Genomic DNA, 27,997 nt, shown 5'->3' on the forward strand with positions numbered 1-27,997 from the left:
CATTTGCTAAATATTCATCTGCATAATTATCAGGAAATGCTACCTGGTTATAGGTTACATTAGTTAGAAGTGAAGTGTATTTAAAGGAGAAAAATGATCCCTGGCTCCACAAGTACCTATACCTCTCACACTCAGGGAGGTGTTTGGCAAGATCTAAAGTTAGTGCTTTAAAAGGTTATTTAAATGTCTTTGAACTAAGTCTGATTTTCACACAGAATATAGAAATAACCATAAAATATTAAGTAAACAATGAATCACTCATTCATTCTGGGCATATATCACTGAAGGGCTGGCATATAATGCTAAATATGAAGCATAACCTAATACATATGAAGTTGTGTTGCTTAGAACCTAGTCTTCATTCTCTTCAACTGAACACTATTTCATATTAAGACAAACTGAGACATGCTAAAGAAAACTGACCAACATCATCTTCAGAGATTTCCTGAAAGGAATAAGACCTTTTTAGACATTCAGAGTATGGCTTGTAAAGTTCAAAAGTCTGATTTCTCAAAAAAGATTATTTGATGTTATTCCTACCTGCAATCCAAGATTAAAATAGTACTGCAAAACTTTTGTATCTAAAACAAAATAAAACTTTTATTAGATTGACACAAACAATTTAAATTATCACTTAAAAGCATTTCCCTGCACATTACTAAAGTAGATTATAGACATAGACATCTCACGCACTACCACCACTCTCAATTCTGTTTTAAAGGACTACTTTTTCACTTGACATAGCTATGATCATTTTGTGACACAAGATTTAATCACTCAACACAAATTTCATTTCTGTTCTTAGTATTAGACTGATGCTACTAAAATGCCATTCTGTTACTAAGAAAATAGCTAAAAAAGGCATTTTCTTGCTTGTCTTGAAATGAAAATTTTTACTACAACTACACCTCAGTTGCTAGCACTACTACACAGCACAAACTGCTGCTCTACTAATGCTGAGGAGTGAGGCCCACTGAAGAAATTTGGCATACTCACCTTGTTTTGGTTTATCATAACACACTACCACCAGAACTCCAAAGAGGAGACAGTAACCAAGGCAGGTGAAAATGAAGTAAAGCCTAAAAATGATAAAACTTCTCCAAGAATATAACTCGAATAGTTCATAAATTAACCAAAACCAGATGCACAGCAGAAGGAAAGTTGGCAACATTCTTGGGGTTTTTTTTTTTTGTATTATTTTAATGTGTGGAATGGACCCCAAGGCCTTGGAAATACTAAATAGAAATTCTACCACTGAGCAACATCTTCATCACTATTCTGAGTATTTTATTTTTTTTTAATTTATTTATTATGTATATAATATTCTGTCTGTGTGTATGTCTGCAGGCCAGAAGAGGGCACCAGACCCCATTACAGATGGTTGTGAGTATTTTAATAGTATCTGTAAGTGTATTTAACTTGACTGACCTAAGTCCATTATAAATATAGCCCAAATTCTACTAACAAGATGAATTTGTGGAAAATGTCTCTTTCATAAGCCATAGCCTTCCTATGGAAATGCATTCATTTATTGTTATTTTGAAAGAATCAGTTTAGATTCTGACTAATATATAGGGCCAAATGCTCAAGTTAAAGACTATGAGAAAAATAGGAAGTAAATTCTCCAGCACAACATAAACATGAACACAAAAACCATACCAATGTTTATGGCAGTATCATTAATAGTCAAAAGCAAAAACAACCCAAATCCCCATCAACTAATAGATAACAAAAGTGGCACAACCATACAATGAGTGTTATTCAACTATACATAGTGTGAAGTACTGGTACCTATATACAAGAAGGACGAACCTCACAAACATGCTATTATTCACAAAGGAACTAGCCTAAATACCTATATAACTGAATAGATAAAGAAAAGGTGGTATATATACACAAGTCTAATTCAGCCATAAACAATAAGGTCATTGTATCTATTGAAAACTAGATGGCACTACAGATAGTATGTGAAATAAGCCAGACTCAGAAAATGTTTGCTCTCATATGGAAAATCTAGTTTGAAAGGTTATCTTTTAGAACCTTATTTTTTTGTATTGGGGAGGGGATTTCAAGACAACATTTTCTGTGTAGCCCTGGTTCTCCTGCAACTCTCCCTTGTAGACCAGACTGGCCTCAAAAGCAAGAGATCTACCTGATTCTGCCTCCCTGGAATTAAAAGTGTGTGCCGTGCCACCACACCTAGCCTAGAACTCCTTATCTTTATTCATGCCAAGGTTAACACCCTACTGCCAAGTGTATTTGATGCACTAAAAGAATAAAATTAGAAAATGAAATATCAAAGTACTAGAGAATGACAGGAAGGCTCTAAAATGAGGGTGAGAGGAAAACAATAAAGACTAATGGGTTGGGAATAATAAATCACCACATATTGTCATGTGAATCTAGACTTAACTACATATAAATTTATAAAAAGACATGAAAGCATAAGGGAACTATCTAGAAAAAAAGAACCAGTGGAGGCACCAAGTATGGGGGATGATAGTGGGAATGTGAATATGGTCAAAATATAATAATATACAGTACAAAAATGTCACAATGTAATTCATTATATTATGGTATGGTGATACAAAACCTCATAGTTCCAGCCTTACAAAATCCCAACACAGAAAGGAGAAAATAGATACATAATTCCACCACTAGTTTAAGGGATAATAGTGCTAATAGCTTCTAGCCAGTTTTCTTTAGTGGTGTGAACCCTGGTAGGTTACCACACTATAGAGCAGGCTCCAATCATAAATAGCAGCTTGGGTAACACAAACTGGATTCTATGAGCAAAGAAGAAAAAAGAAATCTCAAGATTGTGTGGAAAAGGATGGAAGGTTGAGAGGTGCTAAGGAAAGAACTTGAGGGGCACGAATATGTTCAAAAGACATTTTATGAAATTCTCAAAGAATTTATAAAAAATATGTTTTAAAAAAGTACTGGAATATTCAATTAAATACTAATCATAGAAGAAAAACCAAGTGAATCACTAAAGAACATAGATGAACTCAAACACTTATGCACAGTTTAAGAAGCACCGTGCAAGTTACACACTGTACTGATTACATTTATATGTAAAACTAATCTATGATAGAAAACAAAATAGCCGAGCAATGATGATATCTAGGAAAAAATGAAAATGACCAAGGGAAAGACAGGGAAGTAACATAAGTAAATTGTGGGACAGTACAAGGAAGGTAAGTATCTGCCATGCAGGCATAAAGGCATAAATCCAAACCCCAGAACTCGTGTACAAAATGCTAAGCATGATGATGCACAGTTGTCACCTCAGAACTGGAAAAACTGGGGCAGGAACTGGTTTGGCTGGCTGGATAGTCTAACCTACTTGCTAAAGTTCTTGGGTGATCATATACAATCTAAAGAGAAACAAAAGGAATGTCTTGAGGAACCACAGAGGCTGTTCTCTGGCATGCACATACACGAATGTGCACATTCAGGAAAAAAACTTATTTAACCAAAAAAATTAATAAAAAAACCAAAGTGTTGAGACAATGACAATATTTTACAACTCAGTTGGTAATGAGCTACATAGATAACTTATGATTTTGTGTTGTAATGAATACATGAGTACAAATATTAAATTACAGAATCTTTCAAGACATGAATACATTGTACAATAATTGTACAATGATAAAATATGTTGAATTAAACATTCTATTTTGTTTTGTTTTTCAAAAGAGGGTTTCTGCTTTGTTTTGGAGGCTGTGTGAAACTCGCTCTGTAAACCAGACTGGCCTCAAAGTCACAGAGATCCACATCCACCTGCCTCTGCCTCCTGAGTGCTGGGACTAAAGGGGTGCTGAGTGCTAGGATTAAAAATGTGTGCCACCCCCCCGCCCCCCAAGTAAATAAACATAGTCTTCATTACAAATATTTACCATTCCCTTGTGATAAGAACATTTAAAATCTTTTCTTACTTATTTTGAAATATAAAATATATACATCCTACTGTGCAAATACAGCACCAAAACATAGTCCTCATTCATATATATGTAATTCTGTACCTAATAACCAATCTTTCTTAATTTACCCTCATATATTCTTCTCAACATCTAGGGATTAATATCCTATTTTGTATTTCTATGAGATAAAAGCATGTTTTCACGCTTCTCAAATAAGTTGAGACATGTAATATTTGTCATTTTTTACCTGACTTATTTTACCAAATACTGTATATGCCTTCTAGATTAATACACAAATGAGAGGATTTTGTCTGTTATATATACATGAGAAATATTCCCTTGTGTATATATACTCATTTTCATTATCCTTTATGGTTTGGGAGGTCTACTGATAAATACAATTTACCTTTAAAGCTATCAAAAAACAAGATGGGTTAATTTCCAGTCACATGGACAAAAGGAACAATGAGCAAATACGTGATAAAACAATACAAACATCAACAACATAATCTTACTAGCAATTATACTATCAATTAAAAAAAATCAACAATGTTTATCTGGCTATCTTCACAATAATATGCTAAAAAAATAGAAAATCAACATTATGTGATGATGGAATACTACTTGGGTGCCAATGGTGGATAGAATAAAGGAGTCAGGATTTAGATATTGGGTTAAATTAGGTAGAAACAACAATAATACTTACAAAATATGAAACCAAGAAGAGGAATAAATGTTTTGTGTTGACTGGTGAAAGACAAGAGGAAAAAGATGAGGAATTTCATTAGAGATCATTTAAGTCTGAAAGTCAAAAAGCTAAGTGAAAATGTCTAGTAGTAAGAACCAAAATTTCTGAGCAAAGGCTACCTAGATTTAGAATAGACTACAAAGACATACTGTATGGAAAAAGAACAGAACAGAGTTGGAGAAAATCTTGTTAACTAGTTCAGGGAATGGAAAGATCTTGGGGGGAAAAGCAGCAGCTAGAAAAAAAATCAGGAAAATGTTGTAAGCAAGAAAATATAAGTAAGCTGCTAACAACTTTCAACTACAATTCTCTTTGAGTAATACTACCAAACTCAGGACAACAAAGAACCTCCGTTGTTTAAGGAAGCAGAAATATGTGGTTGATATTCAAAGCAGATCAGATGAATAGAAGTTTTCTCCACATCCTCAAAATTCAGTTGGTATACCAAGTATCAAAAAGCTAACAATTTCATACACTTGGGGAAAGACTTTAAGAAATAGAAGAAAGCTTTTAAGACTAAATCCCAATTTAAAATAAAATACTTGAGAAAAAAACAAGGTATCTGTTTGTCAGGAAAGACATCGAGTTACAAGAGGGGTGCAGAGGAATAGTCAAGATTCAATTCAGCTATCTACAAGATTCTCACAGTTGCTCCTTGTTCATCACTTAGAATTATATGCTCAAAATCACTCCCATTTAGTTCTGTACCCATCAATTAACCAGAAAATATTCTAGATTCAAAAACCACCTCAAACCTAAATATCCTGCACCAAATCTCAAAATACACTACCTTGTGGCAGATCACTTCCACTTGGATCACAGGAAAAAGGTGGCGGTGGTGGCGGTGGTGGTGGAGGTAAGCCTGAAGCATCTCCTGCTTCAAAAGAAGTTAGAGAAGGAAGTGGAGGAGGAGGTGGTGGTAGTGGTATTGCCATTGCTTTTGCTGCTGAGGGCTGAAGATAGGCTGCAGTAGAAGAAATGGGAGAATTATTAGGGACAGGATGGCAATAACAAAGAAACAAAACATGAAATAGTAATGCACAACTGTTGCTTCTTATAAAGCAATAGCTGACTTGCTTTTTTACCCCCAACCTGTATAATAACAGAACTCTGAATTCTCATGGGTTGACTTAAAAAACATACACTTGGATATCACCGAATGCAAATTTAAAGATGTTTCCAGCAACCTGTCACAAAAATTACACACAGAGGTTTTAGCAAACCTTACAAATTCTCCTGACAGCCTCCAAAGAATGTAGGGAACTTTAAATTATCAAGATTCAATTCTAAAAAGACAAAGAACTTAAAATGGGATAGATACAATATTGTATCCTTGTAATATCCTGTATCTATTACAACAGCTTTAAAATATTCATCTAGGAGTTTCAATTTTAATACAAAATTGAAATGTAATTATGTTTACGTATTAAACTTCTATGATGATAAACAGTATGTTTCCAACATAGTAAAAATATCTACATGTAAATAATATACCAGGTTAAAACTGATATTTTGACAAATGCTAAATGAAACAATCCTTCAAATTTAATTGAACAATTTTAGTCAATTTATAAATTAAAGTATCAAACTTCAAAGCTGTGCTAGATACATGATATTTTTAACAATAAATAATAAAGAGTTAAATTCAAAGTCCTAACACATGAGGTTTAGCTTAAAAACAATCCACAAGCTGAATTTGTTACTCTGGAAATTTAGAAAGAAAGGATCTATTTTTGCCTTCATTCACTGGCAATGCTAATAATACATTCATCCTTTAAATACAGTTATATGCTAATAGTAATAGAAGGATGTGTCTACAGATGACACCAAAGCAAAAATGAACTCATAAGCAATTTGAGGAGATGAAGAAACAATTGTCTTTCGACTGGAGTGTTGCTTTCATTAACAATGCATTTGTGAAAAATTTACAGAACTGGATACCAAGAAGTAAATTTTATTAAACCTAAACAGGAAATTTTAACAACTTAAGTAAGTCTTTAGGACTATTTTTTTTAAGACAAGGTTTCTCTGTGTAGCCACTGGCTATTCTGGAAGTCCACCCCTCTCAGTAGACTAGGTTGGCCTTGAACTCAGAGATCCACCTGTCTGCCTCCCAAGAGCTTGGATTAAAAACATGAGCCACCACCACCATATTAGCTCTGTTAGGATTTTTAAGAAAACCAGGTCACCTAGTTTTGTTGCAGATGCTGTCTATGGCTCTGGATTTTATTTTTCCATTGTTATATGGTGACTCTGATGGAAAAGCTATGCTGTTGGCTACCACTTTTCTAAAACTCTCAAAATTTAAATTATAGTACTTCTTTAAAATTCAGTAACTACTCCATAAACAGGTGCTGTTGGCATTCCCAAGCTCACAGTAATTTGTGTCCATAACGTGTCTAAAACTGCACAGCCAGTGAGTAGTAAAACCAGGATTATAATCTCAGATTTCTTAAATTCTAGAGCTTGGTATTAATTATGATATTCACAAGATAAGGAGTTATTACATGAGTATAGGTTTTATAATAAACTTTAAGGAAATTTATTGCATAAAATAACATCTCTATGTCAATCCTCAAGTAATAAAAACATAGCTCATGGGGCTAGCACGATGGATGGCTATTGGATACAAGAAATTGCTAGTGACCAGTTTGATTCCTGATTCACATAAAAGTGAAAGAATTATCTCATTAATTCCCTCTAGTCTCAGAATGTTCATCCTTGTCCCTCATAGACACATAAAACGAAAAATTTACAAAACTCAAAATTGTTGAAATAATGCAAGAGCTCTATTTATTCACTGAATAGCAAATGGCAGGTAAAAAATTTTATAGAGCCCTATTACAAAAAACAAAAACAAAACCACCAGAATTTAGACTCCTGACTCATATCTTACAGATTCCTTGGCGATAAAACAACCTTAAGAATAATTAACATAATTATTTCTTGAAACTATAATGCCACCTAATAATTAGAGTAACAGTACGTACATATCCATGAGTAGAAAAAGAGGTTTCTAAAGCAAATAAAAACTAATAACCTACCTTGACTATCTTGTGCAGAAGGAGGTACAAAGACAGGCTGTATGGTATCCTGTGAGGAAACATCAGAGGTACTTATTGTTTGATTATTTCTTGTATAGTTAGGTAAGACTGGAACAGGAACATGTTCGGCCCAGGAACCTGTAATTGCTGTAGAATTTTCTAACACCTATTAAGTAGAATAAAGGTTAAAATTCTTAAGTTTGATTTCTCAAATCATATTTGTTTCTTCTCTGAACTTTAGGAAATTATAATCTTTCTGGTGACAAAGCACTGAGATAACAATCTGTATGCAAACCATGTATAAAGTTACTTCTTTTGCAGGATCTCTGATTATATTGAGAGCTATCATTCTTTCTGTAAAGATAACACATTAATATTAAAACAATAAAGCCAAAAGTTGTGCATGGTGGAAAGTTTCCCTTCAACTCCTATTCTCTATAAGCCTAGGTGTCATCTTTCTAAAACGCTAACTTCTTGACCCCCACAGATTTGTAATATATATTCATTCTCACTTATGTCTATCTATAAGACATATATACGTATACGTGTGTGCGTGTATCCACATAAACATTTATGTAGAAAAGCTGCTTTGTATTTAAGTGTAATTGAATGACTTAATGAAACTAATTTTTTCCTGATTTGGGTGCAAATTTAAAAGAACATACTACTTACCCAGGGTGTATGGTATACAGTATCATGTATAAATATAATAAGTAACAGTCTGGACTGTGAAGGTGCATGTTTTAATCCTAGATGCTGAGAGGCAGAGGCAGGTGGATCTCTAAGTTTGAGGCCAGCCTGGTCTATAGAGCAAGTGCCAGGCAAGACAGCCAGGGCTACTCAGAGAAACTGTCTCAAAAAAGAAAAGAAAAAACCAAAAGAAACAAATAAAAAACCCCAAATCAAACAAACAGCAACAACAAATAGCAAAATACATAAATCAAATAACAGACTCTTAAACAATGTCTTTACTGGCAGCCTCCATTTCTCTTCTGAGTACCACAATATGGCTCTTACCAGTCAGATCATCTAAAATGTCAAAGACATCAATCAAATCCTACTAGACTCTAGTTAATCTTTACATTGTTTGACCTCTTAGTAAAGAGTCATATTTACTCCTCCTGGAAATGTTCTCATTCCAGGGTTTCATTATGTTCTACTTTTGCCCTGTTCTCGACTATTCCTTATCTACTCATCTTCAAAATTTTGCCTGTGTTCTCAATGCTGGTCTCATACTCTTTCCTTTTCCAGCACTACAAATTCAGCTACCTTTGGAAATGCCAACTTCTAATTCCTATCTCAGTAATTAAGAGACTTGAAAAGTAATTTATTATTGACTGATTCATAAGAAGCTCACAGTAAAGCATACAACAGTATCTTAATAGTAGGCACTTAAGTGACTTGTTAAAATAAATATTAATCACTGTGCCAGGTTGAACAGAAGACAAAATAATACTTAATGGAATATAGGCAGCTGCTCAGAATTTTGATGAAAGGCCAAGAAAAAAACTCATTTTTTGTATTTAGTTCACTGTAAATGAGTGGTAATACTATGAAGATGACCTTCTGGGGGTAGTTGTATGAGGTAATTGTGTCTTGAGGCACAGAACATGGTTCACTGTCCTGAAGAGACTTTAATAAATACAGAAATATAATTGAATATAAAGGGAAACCAAGAAACAAAAGGCAATTTTCACTCTCCTTTCTACCCTCCATTATAGCCTCTGCAGGCTCATCCCCAGCCACAGCTGTAGTGGCCTGCCTGCAGGTGACACTTTTCCCACACTACCCCCATGCCTGGGGGACTATAGAAACACTAGATGTGGATCCAGCTTTCCTCCTTTTTGTGGGCCCTCTCTCCCAGCCACAGCCAATTCCTATTCTTTTCTGACAGTCTCAACCTGAAAAACACTTAATACCTAGTTCCCCCAATGGGTATACCTGGCAGTGACTGAGGTATGCAATTTACACTATCCTTCCCCCTCCATTAAAATTTCCATATTCCATTCTCACCCTCAGACAGATTGCTTACAGATGCCCCTCCTGCCACCTCCAATTCCATTAACTAAAGACTCCAACTCTGAACCAAGCTTCCCAAGCTTTTCATCCCTGTCTCTCCAGATTATTCTTTGCCTTACTTCAACCTACTCCCTAGGACCCCCACCTCTTGATGTGAACAGGATACCCTTGCCTTTTTCCTGAAGCCCCTCCCTCTCAACCTTTAGTCCCGGTCAACCCTCCATTCCTCTCAGCAACCCATCAACCTGCAGAAGCACTGAATAGCAAGCAACCCACAGATACAACACTTTCCTAATACCCAAAAAAGGCAAAAAAAAAACCCAAAGAATGTAATAATTACTCAACAAATAAAAGACCTGATATCACCACCTAGAATCACCTCAATTATACTGATGCCGGATATCTAAACACTAGTACAAAAGCACAAACATCAACAGCCATGACAATATGCCTCCATCAGAACCCAGTAGCCTTATAGTATAGTAGGAACCAAGAAATGCAATATAGCTGAAGCACAAGACAAGGAAAGACTTCAAAACAGCTATTATGAAAAAGTCTTGAGCTCATTAGTACAGAGAAAGACTTTCTGAAGAGAACACTGTTAGCAGACACTAAGAATAACAAATGGGACCTCATGAAATCTAGAAGCCTCTAAATGGTAAAGGACACCATCATTCAGACAAAGCAGCAAAAAGCAGAATGGGAAAAGATATTTACCAACTACCATGTGACAGGGCTAATATCTAAAAGGTATAAAGAATTATAAAAACTGAACATCAAATAACACCAATATAAGGTTCAGAACCAGAGTTTCAAAAGATGAAATACAAATGACTGAGAATCACATAAAGAAATGTTCAAAATCCTTAGCCATCAGGAAAAAGCACTTTGAGATTTCATCTTATACAACTCAAAATGGTCGGAGATTAAATATCTACCAACAGATAGATAACAAAAATATGGTATATTCAAAAAATGGCCTATTACTCAGCTGTTTAAAAGAAACACGGAATTTGCAAGTAAACATGGATGGAGCTAAAAAATTATCCTGAATAAAAGGTATCTAAAACTCCAAAAGTATATTATGTATTCTTGTATATTTGGATGACAACCTTTAAGCCTTTGATAGGCATGCTACAATTCTTATAACCATAGATACAGTGGCAGCATGTACATGGCCTACACAGATTCAAGCCAGATGGGGTCCCAATGCTGAGTGAGGAAGTAGACAGAAGTTCCCATTCATAACTCAGAAGCTATTTCCAATTGACAACAACTTACAAAGAAAAATTTCTTTCCTCTAATGGAGTTTCACTTAGTACACAAAGCACACTTAAGGTCAGGCCCCATGCCCAGCAGTAGATGGTCAACACAAAACAAATTCATTGGTATTTTTAGAGGAGGAGAAGGTGTCTCACATTGCTGTAGTTGGTAATTATTTACTTTACTGGGCTTTTGCTTGTGTTATTACAGTTTCTAATTTTGTGTTTTTATGACGTGTGAGTGTGTGACTTTTTGTTGCCCATACTTTTTTTTTATTCTGTTTTTATTTGCCCATTTATTTTCTAAAAAGAGGTAGAGAGAAGACATGGGTTTCTGGAAAGGTATGGGAGATCTGAGAGATGAGGAAGGGGGTATAGTGATCAGAATATATGGCATGAAAAAAGTTATTTTCTATAAAAAATAAATAGAAAATAAGTAAAATATTTTAGTTTGCTTTAATGTCAAAAACTAAATAAAAGTGATCTTCCTAAAATCATTTAAGTTTGGAAATAACTAAATAATACAAAAATGATCATACTAATTCCTGATTTAGGTGCTCATCTCTTTATCTATAGTCACTACATCCTCCTGTAGAACAATTAAGAACGAAAATGCAAATGAAGATCGAAATGTAAGCACTTAAGGTGAACTTTCTGACCAAAAAAATAAAAATACACCTTCAAACATACTATGACCAAACAGTAACTTTAAAGAATTGTAGCTAGGAAGGATGTTAACAGATTGAATAGGATCCAAACAATCCTGACCTCTGGTATAAGATCCTGACTTTGTAAGATATAATTTAGAAAGGCTATGTCTCATATATGAAACAAGGTGATTGAAAAGTAGAGTGGCATCTGGCAGTGGTAGCCCACGCCTTTAATACCAGCACCCAGAAGGCAGAGGCAGTGGATTTCTGTGAGTTTAAGGTCAGCCTGTTCTATAAAAGCTACTTCTAGAACAGGCTCTAAAACTACACAGAGAAACCCTGTGTCAAAATAAAATAAAAAAAAAAAGAAGAAAGGCAAAATGGAACATAACATAGAGGCACTGACTGCTATGGGGTATGTGATAAAGTCAACTTTTGAACATGAAAAGCGAATTTAAAATGACAGAAAACAAAGTGTTCATTCTTGTCATCTTTAAGGCTGGGATTTTTTTTTAAAATATTTATTTATTTATTATGTATACAATATTCTGTCTGTGTGTATGCCTGCAGGCCAGAAGAGGGCACCAAACCCCATTACAGATGTTTGTGAGCCACCATGTGGTTGCTGGGAATTCAACTCAGGACCCTTGGAAGAGCAGGCAATGCTCTTAACCACTGAGCCATCTCTCCAGCCCCAAGGCTAGGATTTTATTTCCCTTTTCATTTCAGCTATTTCAAGAGATCATATTTTTAAAAGCTTATAAGAATAGTTTGGGTGGAAAAAGCTTTTAATTAAATGGAAGAAAGGAAAAACAAAGGATAAAAAATTAAATCAGAATTTTTACTTGCTGCCGGGCGATGGTGGCGCACGCCTTTAATCCCAGCACTCAGGAGGCAGAGGCAGAGGCAGGCGCATCTCTATGAGTTCGAGGCCAGCCTGGTCTAGAAGAGCTAGTTCCAGGACAGGAACCAAAAGGCTACAGAGAAACCCCATCTCGAAAATCAAAAAAAAAAAAAAAGTAAAAAAGGGGGAAATAATGGACATAAGTAATGAATGATACTTCCATGCACAGAAATGGAACAGAAAAACTCAATGTGTAAAAATAACATGTAACAATCATAAGAAAATGAAAAGAAAAATAAAGTTAAATGTTCACTAAGATGTGGGGGAGGAATCCAAAAGCATAATTTAGCTCAACACAAACTGGTAACTGGAAACAGGATGCTGCAGCAAAAGAAAACTAAGTGGGAAGGAGATTATGATTTGTGGCAGTTGTTTAAAAAATGAATGTCAATAATGTTTTGACTTTTTTTTTTTTTAATTAAAAAAGCCGCACATTTATTTCGCTTTCTGACTCTGCGCTTGTGCCTTCAACACTTTCACAACGATTTTCTGCTCCTCAATAAGGAAAGCCCGCTTGATCCTGTCACGAACACACTTGGCACACATGGAGCCACCATAGGCGCGGCTGACATGCTTCTTTGTCTTAGACAATCTCATGAGGACTTTCGGTCTCACAGCACGAACCCCTCGGAGTCGGCCTGGACACACACCGCATGCTGATTTAGGTGCTTTTCCAACCTTCTTGGTGTAAAGGTAAACAATCCTGTTGCCAGGGGTTCGAGACAGCCTAGTTTTGTTGGAGGCTGTGTTGTAGGAGAGCCTACGACGGTATGTCAAACGCTGGACCATCCTGAGTGCCTCTAAGCACCGTCCCCGAAGAGATGTTTTGACTTTTTTAACAGAAGTATACGGACACCATTAGTAGTGTGTAGACTGGAATGAAAGGGAATAAAATCTCTTGCATATAGGAATCATAAGGTTAAGAAACACTTATTGTAAACTTCAGCAACAGAAGAGACTAAAAGCTTTGAATGACAAAAACCAGTTAAAACTCAGTTCCATAGTATGCATCAATATAGGTACCTTTAATTTTTTATTATTTCATTAACTTTTCTATAAAAATAATTAAGATCTCTGTGTACATTATGATGAATGACTCAAAATAAGACTTGAATGGATTCAACACACGTAATTATTTCCTGGAAAATTTATGGATCCTTCACTAGCACTTGATGTACTAAATTTACTTGGAATCAAATGGAAGAATAAAGCAAGGCAAATATAAGCAGTGCATCTAATCTACAAAAAGAATTAGCAATATGGCTACTGATAATCAAAATCTAAATAAATTAATCAGCTAAAAAATTCATAAGCCAAAAACTAAATCTGTGCAAGTAAATAAAATAATTTTGGGGGCCAACCAGTGGTAGCACATGCCTTTAATCCCAGTGCTTCGGAAGTAAAGCAGGTGGATCTCTGAGTTCAAGGCCAGCTTGGTCTACATAGTGAGTACACGGAGAAACCCTGTCTCGAAAAACTAAAGAACTACAAAAAATAAAAAAATAATAATTCTGGGCTCTCCAGTTTTCTTTAGAATGTATACCAGGTGTGGTGTCAATTTGCCTTTTATCCCAGAACCCAGGAGGCAAAAGCAACAGATCTCTTGTGAGTTCAAGACCAGCCCATTTACATGGTGAGTTTCAGGTCAACCAGAGCTATATAGTAAGACCCTATCTCAAAACACCAAAACAAATAAGAAAACCAAAAACAATGCAGGACAAAAAGTCACTCACTATTCATTAATTCCAACGTCAAATATGGCCAAGGAAAAAGAAAGCTTTAGAATCATTGGCTAAGAGTCCCCAGATAGTTCCATAAATAGCTAAGAGACCAACAACAGAATGTATGACCTCAAGATCTCAGAAATGCTACAGATCAGTAATTTTTTTCTTCTATATTCCTATATTCTAAGCGGGAATTTTATTATTACTTTTTTTTAAGATTTATTTATTTATTTATTTACTTACTTACTTTTAATGTTTCGCCTGTATATACTCTGTGTGAGGGTGTCGGATCCCCTAGAACTATCAACTATAGACAGCTGTGAGCTGCCATGTGGGTGCTGGGAATTGAACCCAGGTCCTCTGGAAGAGCAGTCAATGCTCATAAACCTCTGAGCCATCTCTCCAGCCCCCTTATTATTACTTTTCATCTACTCCATGACTAAACTGAGCTGCAGGCATGGTATGAAGGCTTTTAGTTTTAGACCTCCAAGATTATGTGTGTGTATGTATACACACATATATATACATACATACACACATGTATGTATATGGATTCAGTATCTACATATTACCCAGAAATATTGGGCTTTGCAGTTACCTCTTTTGGAGTAAGAGCTCGTGCTAGCAGTTTAACTTTGGGAAGGAGATAACACTGAACACAGTTCTTATTCTTAGTCCTATCAAAGTATTTCCAACTTTCTATTTTCTAGACACTGAAAGGCTCTAGTGGGATTTGCTGTGGTAAGTAAAATGAAAAGGAAAATGGTTAATTGTTCTCTCTAGTGCCAGCACACCATACAGTTTCTGCCTTGCAATCATGAATGAAGGCCACATCTGAGTCCCTAAGCATGCTCTCCTACAGACCTCCCCTGTGCCCTAACTATACAGTATATAAGCTATTCATACACATTATTATTAAATACCTACCAGGTTTGCTGTAGATACAGTTGTGGTATATACACTGGAAGTTTCATAGCCTTGTTCTAGAGGATATAGCCAAAGCAAAAAAAAATGAGCATTATTTTACTTTAACATAAATAAACAATGAAGAATATCAAATTAAATCTATATTTCACTGACCTGAAGAATAAAGATAATCTCCATGATATCCTCCTAGAAAACAGAAATGTGTGTACACAGATCTTTTTAAATTGGCAGAGTAAAATGTCCAGTTTGGGCATATTTTCAAAACTAAAATATATGACTTAGTCATTTGAGCCTTCTTAGTAGTCAACAAAAGACAAAGTAAGCTGTCAATAGTACAAATCTCTGCTCAAAATTCCCTGAGATAAGTAGCAGAGACAATTTTAGAAGTATCTTATTAATAAAGTCACTCAAAATGTCTCACACACCCTTACAGTACATAATTCTCCAGAATAGTTCAATAATAATGTGTCATTGACGGGTAAATAGTAAAAATAAACAAATGCCAAACAAAGAAAAGTAGCTATTTTAAGTATACATAGAGACAAATACAAATCATAGTTTGGGTATAAATGAGGAATGGTCTTTGGGAAAGGATGAGATTGTAGAGCAGATTATATGAATACATGCAAACATGCACACACACACACTGAATTGTACACTGAGTAAGTAAATTGTTTTGGTATGTAAATTTTTATCAAGTTAAATATGTGTCAGTGCCATTATCAAGAGTATAGCCTTTACCATTTCGTCGACTTTTGAACCTCAATTTCCTCACATATAATAAAGAAATGCCGTATTTCCCATAATTATCATAAAGACTGTGAATAAATTATAATCATTTACTAGAATGGATGGTAGATAGCATTCAATAAATGTTAAAATGTTTTCAGTTCAAGTAAGAACTTTTGGGGTCACATGGGTCTTGAGATTTGAACTCCAGTCCTCGGGTTTGCCTGGCAAGCACTTTATCCGTTGAAGCATCTCACCATTCCTAATACTTCTTTCAAGTTATCAGAAAGGTATGAAACTCCCAAAATAATATTTCCAAGTTCTGATAAACAAATGCAACAATCAACTTTTCAAAAATTACTAAGCACTAATTCACTCACCGTTGCCACACTGGTCAGTGCTGTTTTCTGAATTCAAAGTTGGTTTGCATGAGTTATATCCCTGACTTGCAACACGGTATCCTGAAGTAACAGGAACCATTGAAGTGGAATCACCACTGCTCTGTACCAAAGAAAGACAAATGCACATGTATTTGTCAGAGAAAAGTTTGGAAGGGTATTCTAAACGTCAGTTAAAGACACTAAATTTTGAGTTAATACCGTAAGATTAATGTCGCTACTTTAATACTTTAGAGTCCAAAAGAGGTGAAGCAATAAAAGAAAAATGTTAGTTTCCTTATACCGCAGACGGTCTAAACCACTATCTTCTCAGTAACAGCTCCAAAATATGTATTCTTAACTATAAATCGCTAAGGTAATGACTTCATAGTTTCTGAAGATTTTATTTTATTTCATATTTCATATGAAAAATGTTAAAATTAGGGCTGTGGATGTATTATAGAGGTAGAATACTTTACATATGCAAAGCCTAGTTTTGATCCTAGGGGTGGGGTTAAGTGTAGAAATCATATATGATATATAACACACATACACACACACACAAAAAAAACACATTTCACCATATAGCATTTTTAAAAAAAAAAAGAAAAATCTTTTTCAGTAAAGTTATCACACACTTACAGGTAAAGTTGCATTCTCATTCCCTTCAGGTGCATAAAATGTAACATTTTCTTCCACGCCATTCTTAGGAACAAAACCATACTGGCATTCCTTATTCATGCATTCCATCTGACGGTGGCTACGCCTAAAAGAACTTAAGTTTGGAAATCAAAATGGGAGAATAAGTTAAAATATGACAGTAATTTGCTTCTAATTTTTCAGTGAAGACAAGTATCTGCTAACAGATGCTTTTGGGTTTAATTTATGTGTATGGGTATGAGTACTTTGCTCACTTGTATATCTGTACACTATGTGTATGGTGTCTATAGAGATCAGAGGATCCCCTAGGATTTGAATCCTGTTCTCCAGAACAACAACTAATGTTTTTATTCCTTAAGCCATCTCTCTAGCCCCAAACTAAGGTTTTAGAAAGATGGTACATATTATCATTGCTTAGCAAAAAAACTACCCACACCAATTTTTTCTCAACTTTTAATACTTCAAATTCTTACCGAGACCTATAGGAGACATTATCATAGTTCTGGCAGCACCTTCTACCTTGGCCAGGGTAAAATCCAACTTTAGGATTTGGCATGTTTTGCCTGTTTACTAAGTGAGACGAATCCCTAAAAATAAATAAAAAAAAAAAAAAAGAAATACCTAACTCTTGCAAGTCTCAATAGTTAAGTAGAATTAACATAGTTTCTGAAAACATTCAACTAGAAAGACTTTTGTAATGGTATTGGGCCTATCAAATACTAATAGAGACACAGGCATATTTCATATAGACACTTGTTTCTGATGGCATTCTATCTTTAAGCATCTAAGTGTTCACATTTTTGTAGACAATGAATATATAGTTATGCCAAAGGATGACAAGGATAACTATGTGTCAGCTCCATGCTATCTTTTGGCACAAACTATAGAAGCTATATTTGTCAATTATACTATAATTCTGTATGGGAATTATTTCTAAAAACCAAAACAATGGCATACATTATCATGAAAATCAATTAATTCTTACCTGGGCATCCCATATCCCCGACCTTGTCTTTGAGATGAATGTTGAGGGTAGAAATGTTCACTAGACAAAATTTGGCCAGCTGTCTGTGAATAGTACAATAGTGGGTCATGCCCAAAATGCATACTATGCTGAATTCTGGGTGGGATAAGCGGGTCTCCCCTGCTATAAGCCATGGTCATATAAACTTCTTTTCCTCGAACTTTCTTGGACATCTTCTTCCGTTGCTTCATGTTCATATCTGTCAAAACTTTCAAAAAATGAATAGTAAATAAGCATTATATCCAAAGTAAATGGTTATGTTCATCTATCCTCATCATACCTTAAAAATGTCACATAGGCCGGGCGGTGGTGGCGCACGCCTTTAATCCCAGCACTCGGGAGGCAGAGGCAGGCGGATCTCTGTGAGTTCGAGGCCAGCCTGGTCTAAAAGAGCTAGTGCCAGGACAGGAACAAAAAAAGCTACGGAGAAACCTTGTCTCGGAAAAAAAAAAAAATCCAAAAAAAAAAAAAAACCTGTCACATAGATACTTTTCTTAGAAACAAAATAAGTATGGAAGTATGAAGTAGAAATTGATGCAGTTTTTCAAAGATATTAATTGGAAGGGCCAAAGAAACAGTTCACTTCTGTGTTGATGGGTGTTTTAAATAGTATTTCAACCCTCTCTTTAATACTGGCAGATTTGGTCATCAGAAATTAGTCATCTAGTCACCCAAATTATTTTTCTCTAAAAAAATACGTTGAATACATCTGGTTGCTTTTATGAGATGTCTTCCTAACTCTTTGAAAATACTTAAACTCTGTTTATGAGGTAGTCTAAAAAGTGGTTTCTCAAACAAGGACAATGCTGTCACCTGCCTCCTACAAGAGTATATCTATTAATGTCCAGAGACAATTTTATTGTTATGACTAAGCAAAATAGCCTATTGGTACCAATGGTATAGGCATCAAGGATCAATCTAGAATATACAGGATACCACTCTTCTCTCCACCAAAGCATTAGCTATCCTAGCACAGCAGTGTGGAAGAAATGTTACTCTACAACGGAACATATGACATACCTTTGGAAATTATAATGTAAGAAAACTGAAATATAAAATTAAAAAATAAAAAGAAAACCAGTTGGGATACAAACCTATTTGTGGGAAATAGCCTCCAGTTATAGCCTGGTAACCTCTTCCTTTACGGGTTGGAATAGTAATCCAGGAAGGAAGAAGTGCCACTTGGTTGACTGGTTTTACATTAGTCATCGGAACTGCATGCCTTGAAGTGAAAGATATCATGAAGCCATTATAGCACACACCTAGCTCTCACCCAAGTAAACAATGTAGCCTTCCTGCTTCAGTTTTAAGCACATTTCCTTTTTCAGTTTTCCTTGGCTGGCCTGGAACCCACTGCCTCAAGCTGAGATATTTGCCACTTCAGTCTCCTGAGTGTGAGAAATAAGGCACAAGCCTCGACCCCTGACTCAAGTGCATTTTCTTTAAGTCTTTTGTTACACTAGCTTTCCTATACACTTGTTAGTTTATATACTTTTACAGCCATTTAGTGTCTATCACATCCAGAATATGGTGATAGGTTGTATTAACTCACAAAAATCTGCTTTCTTTCCATGAAAGAAGATCATTATTTACTAAGCAGACTCCTATCAGATGTGGGTATATAAATTACACTTACTTTGACCAATTAAAAAGTGAAATGTTTTTGGAGTATCAAATTGCCATGTCATGGTCTTATTTTCTATATCTGTGATCATGAAAGCATGTTTCAAAACAAAACCTTTAGCAAGAATCTGACCTTCAAGCTCAAGACCAGAATGGAAAACTAGTTACTGTCTCAAAATAAAAAGTAGTAATGTACATACAAATACTGAAAATGTAATATATTTAAGAATATATACATATGTGCATGTAACAATTAATAAAAAAAGAAGAGAAAGTATATGGGCAAGATTAGAGTGAGATAAGTGAGAAATGATGTAATTAAATTCTTGTCTCAAAAAAATTAAAAATAGTAAGGGCTGGGAAATAGTCAGGTAAACTGCTTGTCTAGTAAGTATAAGGTCCCAGGTTTAATACACACTGTTGGAGGATGTGTGTCACTGTAGGTGGGCTTTGAGGTCTCATATATGCTCGAGTCATACTCAGTAAGACAGATTACTTCCTGTTGCCTGATGAATCAAGATGTAGCAGCTCCTTTTCCAGCAATATAGTTGCCTGTACACAGCCATGGTCATCCCTGACACCCCCATGATGATAATGGACTAAACCTCTGAAATGTAAGCAGCCACCTCAATTAAATGCTTTCCAAGACTGGTCATTGTGTCTCTTCATAGCAATAGAAAGCCTAACTAAGAAACACAGACAGAAACTCAACAACTCACTTTTCAAATTATCATGAATATTACATCAAAATTCTGTTGGACTTGATCTATCAAACTTTCCAATGTCTAGAATGGAGAATTTTTATATGAAACAAATTTTAATATTTTACTTCTCAACATTGACTTTGATTAAGCAAAATAATTAGTTTAGCAGATACAATTGAGTTTCTTTACTAGAATCCTGATAATTCTCAATCTAATGAGCAAACACCTATTAAATTTAATTACTATACAATCTTACTTTTCTGCCAGTTCCTCAATGAAAACTATTAGTGAGTTTTTGTCACTTTCAATTTCTTGAATATGAGCATTATAATATTTTCCATCTGGTTCCAAGCAAACCTGAAAGATAGGAAATAGTAGTTATATAGTAATTCATCTGGTCTTATCCACTGACAAATGTGTTTAGCCAAATAACCATTTCTCTCTAAATGTAATTCAATGTCTACTTTTGCAGATTTATCTATCTATCTATCTATCTATCTATCTATCTATCTATTTATCTATCTATCTATTATGCATGCAGTGTTCTACCTACATGTGTGCCTGCATACCAGAAGATGGAACCAGATCTCATTACAGATGATTGTGAGCCACTGCATGGTTGCTGGGAATTGAACTCAGAACCTTTGGAAGAGCAGTATTCTTAACTGCTATGCCATCTCTAGCCCCAATGTCTGCTTTTTTAAAGTAACTGAGATCATAGCCAGTATATGAGACATATATCAATTTACATCAAATTATCACAAAATCAATAATTAAAATTTAACACAATACAAAGAAATCTTTCTTCTAGCATTTTGTAAAGGAGTCTTCATCAACGTTTTTGCTGTTGAGCTGGGCATACAATCGAGAGCCTTAGACAGGCTGGCCAAGTATTCTACAACTGAGAGCTATACCCTCAACCCTTGTTTTTTCAGACAAAGTCTGAAAAAGCTCAGCCTGGCCTTGAATGTATTATTCTCATTTCTATGGTTCCTGAGAGATAGGATAACAGACGTGCATCACAATGCCCAGGATAATCAACTCATGTTAATGGTTAAAGATACAAATCATTATCTTTAAAGAAGGAACTGACCTGACACTTGTCCCCTAAATGGTAAAGTCTTCCAGCATATTCTATGCAATCAGGTTTTTGAAGTTCTATTAAAGAAAAAGATTAAAAGTTCAATTTAATTGAATTCTTTTTCTTACTGCACATTATTTAATTACCTCATTTACTTTAACACAATGTATTTAATGATGCTGTTAGTAGAAGAAATGTCCCAAAGGGTCATTCTAACACCCTTGATGGGTTATTGCTATGGTCAATTTATTAAACAGACCTGCAAAATCAGTTCCGCAATTTAAATTTAAAGCACACTTAGGTAAAAATTTGTAGTTTCAGATTTGGTTAAACACAAAAGTCACAATTTGAAAGTAATACCAAGAAGCCTCATGCACATGTGTGTAAGTACTTATAAGTATTTCTTTTACTTTATGTTATACAAGGTCTTAACTTTCATTCTAATTAACCATGCTGAATTCATCAAACTTCAAGAAGTTGAATGTGAGATATTATCCCGTGCAAGCAGTATATTAACAGCTAGTTTGATGAATTCAATTATATATAATCTACAGAAAACAATTTACATTAAGAGTTACTTTTATTAAAAGTTATTTTCATAAATATGTCCTATAAAGAGCCAGACAGCCAATTTTAGATATTTTGCGTCACTAAACTTTCAAAATGAATCAATTCTCTGTTGGTGAGGGCACTTGTTATTGAACATTTAAAATTTGTCCTCTAGACTGGATGATGGTGGCAAAAATCTTTAACTCCAGCACTCTTGAGGTAGAGGTAGAAGATCTTGAGTTCACAGCCAGCCTGGTCTACAAAGCAAGTTCCAGGAGAGCCAGGCTACACAGAGAAATTCTGTCTTGAAAAATCAAATAACGAGGGTACAAAATTTGTCTTCCCATGCAATGCACCTTTAGTACTGAGTATACATAGATATGTACGTGAAAATGAATAAAATTAATAAAAATATTCCATTCTTAAAATATTTAATAAACACTGAGTTATATAATTTTCATGTCTCAAAAAAAGTAAATAATAAAAAATAAAAATTGCAAATATCATTCTCAGCTCATGGATGGAACAAACAAAAATGTGTGAGGTCAGAACTCATTCACTGTCCTGATTTATTTATCAATCAACATAATCATAATACTTAAATTTTGGATAAGTTTTTTTCCATTCACTAAACATCCATTGTACTCTTGAAGCTACCTACAGGTTTTCCCTGTACATTATCATAGTTTTAGTCCCAGGTAAATATATAGCTCCATTTATAAACCTACTTTTCATAGATTTAAACCACATACAGGTAGTAGTAGTAGGCTCCTTTGATCTTTTTTATTTAAACAGTGTGGTAGTTTGAAATTTAGTTTGTCCCCCATAATCTCATAGCGAGTGGCACTGTTAGGAAGTGTGATTTTTTGGGGGCAAGTGTGTCACCTTAGAGGCGGGTCTAAGGTCTCATATATGCTTGAAGCACGACCAATGAGACAGATCACTTCCTGTTATCTGTTGGATCAAGATGTATCAGCTCCTTCTGCAGTACCATGTCTGCTTATAGGCCACTATGCTCCCCACCATGGCCATAATGGACTAAACCTCTGAACTTTAATCAAACCACCCAAATTAAATGTTTTCCTTTATAAGGATTGCTGTGGTCATGTCTCTTCACAGCAACTGAAACCCCAACTAAGACAAACTGTTTGATGAAAGCATGTCTTCTAAGAAATAACTTACAATATGATCTCTTGTATCTATTGGGATTAAGAGTTACCCTGCTGATACATTATTACCTTTTCTACTGTCCAACCAAGCATCAAATTCTATATTGCGATAGATTTCTGGAGCTAGACCTTTCAGCACTTTATAAGGAAAGGGAATCTTCGATGGAGTTTCTGGAGACTGAAACAAAATTAGTAATGCTATAAACTCATCATCTTTAAAGTCATCCTTTTATGAAAAATGAATCAAAGTTCATCTCTTCTTTTTTAAAGTGTACATAATTCCCCTTTCCATTGTCATTAAAACAAAAAAGCACAAAAATTTACCATGTATTTAAAAACAAGAGACTAAAAGAGCAAAATGTGTCTAAAATCAAGTAGGTTTTACATATAGAAATATTTCTTCTCTTTCTTCAACTTTTAAGATGATTAGCATGTAATTTTGTAATTATAGGTCACTTGATAAAAATGAAGCAATATCAGAATATTGACTACATAGGTCACTTGATAAAAATGAAGCAATATCAGAATATTGACTACAAAGTATTAAATTTATAATACTTTAATTTCAAAATAAAAGTTTCTAAAATACTTTGAGTGTTCAGAGTTAATTTTGAAAATTCTACTACTTAAGAATAAAAATCATCGAGCTGGAAAGATGGCTTAGTGGTTAAGAGCACTGGTTGCCTTTCTAGAGGTCTTAGGTTTAATTCCCAGCAACCATATGGTGGCTAGCAACCATCCATAATGAGATCTGGTGCCCTCTTCTGGCCTGCAGGGAGACTTGCAGGCAAAATACTGTATACGTAATAGATAAATAAAATCCTTTAAAAAAAAATAAAAATTATCACAAAGTACATATTTTACATATTTAGAAAAGTAGGATTTCCACAGAGGAAAAAATATTATTCTTGGCTCTAGATAATTAGAATGGACTATTTTGTTTTAATTATTTTAAGTTATGGTGCTCTAAGACAAGTGTATGAACATTCTCTGCCTGAGAAAGTATCAAACCTTCTGTTCTTCTGTTCCTTGCTTACTGTCTTCTGGTGTATTTTCGATACTGGAGCTGGCACCAATCTCTTTGATTCTAATTGAAAAGATTCAGAGAAAACATTATATAAATGCAGCAACTGTTTCTCTATGTCTCACCTACGTCACACCACTCAGTGGTAATTCTAAAAAATGAAGCAAGTTTTCAACACATCCTCATTAGGTTTCTATGTTAAGTGTGTATTAAAAAATACTTAGCAGATTACTTTCTATTAAGATGGTCCTGTGATCCTCACTTTTAAATGTTCACAGCTTCTGATTCCTCTGCCATCAAGCTGCTTCTAATCATAGAGAACTTATGTAATCGCATTACAAATAGACACATACACAAACACCCCATATTGCCCACCCATTTTGATGTTATCTTTTTCCCCTGTTGCCAGTATAAAAAAGTAGCCATGTTCATAAAATTCAGAGTAGGTTACTCTTCCTATCAGTCAACAACAAAAAACTAAACCTATCAATTAACCAGAAAGAATAAAATGCTACCAGGCACCTTGAGTGTGTATTTCCCAAATCCAGTTAAGAACTCAGTCCTGGACAGCTTCTTCATTACAATCTTGTGACATGATTAATAGAAGTATAAGCTAAGCCATGACATTATTTCTAAACCACATGAGCATCAATGAGTTGTTTAAAGCTGGCAACTTTGTAGTAATATTGCCTCTTAACGACTATAGCTTCCATAAATCCAAAGCCCTTAAAAATTAGCAAAAAATGAAGAAATCTTCACTTGGACAAAAAAACTGTTGCCACTGCTCATGCTCCCAAATAAGCTTTAAAAAAAATATTCTTCTGATGGTTCAGTGGGTACAAGTACTGGCTGCTAAGCCAGATACCTGACCTGGATGTTATGTTGTCTTCTTAAAGCAGATTCTTAAACCCAGCCTGACCTCATATGTTATGACAAAAGGTACAGAAATCTGTCTAATCAACAAATAACTTATATATAACTAAATTTGGAGAATACTAATTCTAAAGTCTCTTCTAGAAAAAAACGATGATTCTAACTTTAACTGAACTCTAAGTCTAAGCATTTCTTACAATACAATTTGGTAAACTTTTGTCTTCCAATTAAAAACAATTTATACCTAGCATACATAAATGTGCACGCATACATAAATGTGCACATATGTAATCAGGCTATTTCTACTTTCAGATGCTAACTCAAAGAAGTATGAAATCATAGAGTTGACAACCCTTAATCATAAGAGTTGACAACCTTTTTCTTTCAGTACCTATCCTCGGTTGAGCTTTTCTGATCAGTACTGGCTTCTATATTTCCAGTCAAAGCATGATTTTTGTTTCTCCTGGAACCACTTCGAAACAAATCAACTGCAGTTTTCAATAGTTCTTCATCCACAGCAAATACATCTTTATAAAGCATTTCATATAATATAGCTGAAGGAAGAAAAAGAACCAAAATCAGAATTTTCATAACAATGTTAAAACATTCATAAGCCAGCATTTAGGTTCTATAGGTGGCAACAATGTTTTAAAAGTCCTTCAGTTTAAAGACTGGTAACAAATCATCTGAAATCACACCCATACATTTACTTATTATACCTTGGCAAATTCCTGCAGTTGATTGAAATTCTTTTGAGTACACAGAATCATAGTGGCCATTATTTGAATAACAGAGAAGAATCTAAAGAAAAACATACAGAATAATTGTTATTGTTAACATATCTTTTGTAACCATAAAATTAAGATGGAAATCAGCAGTTAATAAACTAAATTGAATTTTATTCTAAAAAGACATTTAGCAAATATAGAAATAAGAAAATACAATCTACACTTCAAAAAGAAACTATGACTTTTATGCAACAAGATTGAAAACACCAGCCTCAATCACATTCCTGAAATTCACTAAAGTCCTGACTGATAGATTTGCATTAAGATAGAATTTTTCACAAATTCAATTGCTGAACAAAACAGAAAGCCTAATAGATGTCGGAAGCCCAATCTTAATTTCTCGGAATAACTGGAGAAATTATGTAAAATATCCCACTATCCAACTATCCAAAATCTAGACAGAGTGAAAAAGGACAAACATTAAACAATTTGTTCAAAAGGGTAAAAGAAGGTCCAAATGAGGAGCAGAAAGAGGGAGAACAGGATCAAGGAAGTCAGGACCCCGAGGGGTGTGTCCACCCACTGAGACAATGGAACTGATCTAATGGGAGCTCACCAAGGCCAGCTGGACTGGGACTGATGGATCATGGGATAAAACTGGACTCTCTGAATATGGCTGACAATGAGGGCTGACTGAGAAGCCAAGGACAACGGCACTGGGTTTTGATCCTACTGCATGTACTGGCTTTGTGGGATCCTAGGCAGTTTGGATGCTCACCTTCCTAGACTTGGATGGAGAGGGGGAGGACCTTGGACTTCCCACAGGGCAGTGTACCCTGACTGCTCTTTGGACTGGAGAGGGAGGGAGAGGGGGTGTGGGGGAGGGGAAAGGAAATGGGAAGAGGGGAGAAGGTAGAAATTTTTAATAAAAAAAAAAGGTAAAAGAAAAATCACTGCAGAATAGAATATGAAGAATATACTATGGAGAAAGGACATTTCCAGAGAAATTTTAAGTTACTGATATGGCTACAAAAATAAAGCGTTAACTTCATAGCTGATTCCTTAAATTCCCGGGCCTTTACAAAACAATTCCAGTGCTGTGTTTATTAAACTAAAACTTTTTTTTTTTAAATATTTATTTATTTATTATGTATACAATATTCTGTCTGTATGCCTAAAGGCCAGAAGAGGGCACCAGACCTCTTTACAGATGGTTGTGAGCCACCATGTGGTTGCTGGGAATTGAACTCAGGACCTTTGGAAGAGCAGGCAATGCTCTTAACCACTGAGCCATCTCTCCAGCCCTAAACTAAAACTTTTAAGTAAATGTTTCCTATGACAAAATTTCTTCATGTAATGGCTGTAAACATTTTTAAAATTTTTGCTCAAAAATCTGTTTTGAATCAAGCACTAGTGAAAGAGCAATTCCAATTGAAAACTCAAAAAAACTCTCATGTAGGAATGTAGAGTTTAATCTTTTTTTTTTCTTTTTTGAAACAAGGGACAAGGTTTCTCTGTGTAGCCCTGGCTGTCCTGGAACTCACTCTGTAGACCAGACTGGTCTCAAACTCACAAGATCAAATATAAATCTTACAGATTCTGGGGCTAAAGGTGTTGCTTAAATGCACAATATTTGCCTACCATGCTCTCGAGGCTGGAGAGATGGCTCAGCAGTTAAAAGCACTGACTGCTCTTCCAGAGGTCCTGAGTTCAATTCCCAGCAACCACATGGTGGGTCACAACCATCTGTACTGAGATCTGGCGCCCTCCTCTGGCGTGTGGGCATACATGAGGCAGAATGTTGTATACATAATAAATAAATCTTTAAAAAAAGCCTCTAAAATGGGAAAAAATGTGGCCAACTACCTATCAAACAGAATTAATATATAGACTATATGGATTAAAAAATTCCCATTAGGGCTGGAGAGATGGCTCAGTGGTTACGAGCATTGCCTGCTCTTCCAAAGGTCCTGAGTTCAATTCCCAGCAACCACATGGTGGCTCACAGCCATCTGTAAAGAGATCTGGCGCCCTCTTCTGGCCTGCAGGCATACAGACAGAACATTGTATACATAATAAATAAATATTAAAAAAAAAAAAAAAATTCCCATTAATAAATGGACTAATGAACTGAACAGATAGTTCAAGAGAAGAAACACAAGTGTCCAATAAAATATTTTAAAACATGTTAAACATCCATTGCCATGAGATAAATGCAAATTACAATGGGTTTGAGGCTCCATCTTATATCA

General features: G+C 35.0%; 2 protein-coding genes across 4 annotated transcripts in view; both read right to left on the bottom strand.

Annotated features, from left to right (window-relative positions):
* Positions 1–27,997, bottom strand: part of LOC121444019 (putative bifunctional UDP-N-acetylglucosamine transferase and deubiquitinase ALG13) — a 41,522-nt gene that overhangs the window by 5,180 nt on the left and 8,345 nt on the right. For 2 of the 3 annotated variants that reach the window (XM_041645744.1, XM_041645743.1), the window contains 16 exons: positions 25,737–25,818; positions 25,409–25,571; positions 24,132–24,207; positions 23,190–23,298; positions 21,415–21,479; positions 20,578–20,678; positions 19,089–19,216; positions 17,956–18,202; positions 17,444–17,557; positions 16,953–17,085; positions 16,314–16,434; positions 15,358–15,390; positions 15,205–15,260; positions 7,719–7,767; positions 5,465–5,638; positions 541–581 (listed from right to left, as the gene is read on the bottom strand). In XM_041645744.1, the coding sequence (XP_041501678.1) occupies positions 541–581; positions 5,465–5,638; positions 7,719–7,767; positions 15,205–15,260; positions 15,358–15,390; positions 16,314–16,434; positions 16,953–17,085; positions 17,444–17,557; positions 17,956–18,202; positions 19,089–19,216; positions 20,578–20,678; positions 21,415–21,479; positions 23,190–23,298; positions 24,132–24,207; positions 25,409–25,571; positions 25,737–25,818 (1,692 nt within the window). The remainder of the gene's footprint in view (positions 1–540; positions 582–5,464; positions 5,639–7,718; positions 7,768–15,204; positions 15,261–15,357; positions 15,391–16,313; positions 16,435–16,952; positions 17,086–17,443; positions 17,558–17,955; positions 18,203–19,088; positions 19,217–20,577; positions 20,679–21,414; positions 21,480–23,189; positions 23,299–24,131; positions 24,208–25,408; positions 25,572–25,736; positions 25,819–27,997) is intronic. The other variant, XM_041645745.1, reaches the window with a different exon arrangement.
* LOC121444022 (60S ribosomal protein L34) lies at positions 12,974–13,390 on the bottom strand. Its single transcript, XM_041645752.1, has one exon. The coding sequence runs from the start codon at positions 13,340–13,342 to the stop codon at positions 12,989–12,991; it is 354 nt and encodes a 117-aa protein (XP_041501686.1). The 5' UTR covers positions 13,343–13,390; the 3' UTR covers positions 12,974–12,988.

The sequence above is a fragment of the Microtus oregoni genome, unplaced genomic scaffold, assembly GCF_018167655.1.
Source record: "Microtus oregoni isolate MIOR12 unplaced genomic scaffold, Mior012 000116F_ref0000321, whole genome shotgun sequence".
NCBI lineage: Eukaryota > Metazoa > Chordata > Mammalia > Rodentia > Cricetidae > Microtus > Microtus oregoni.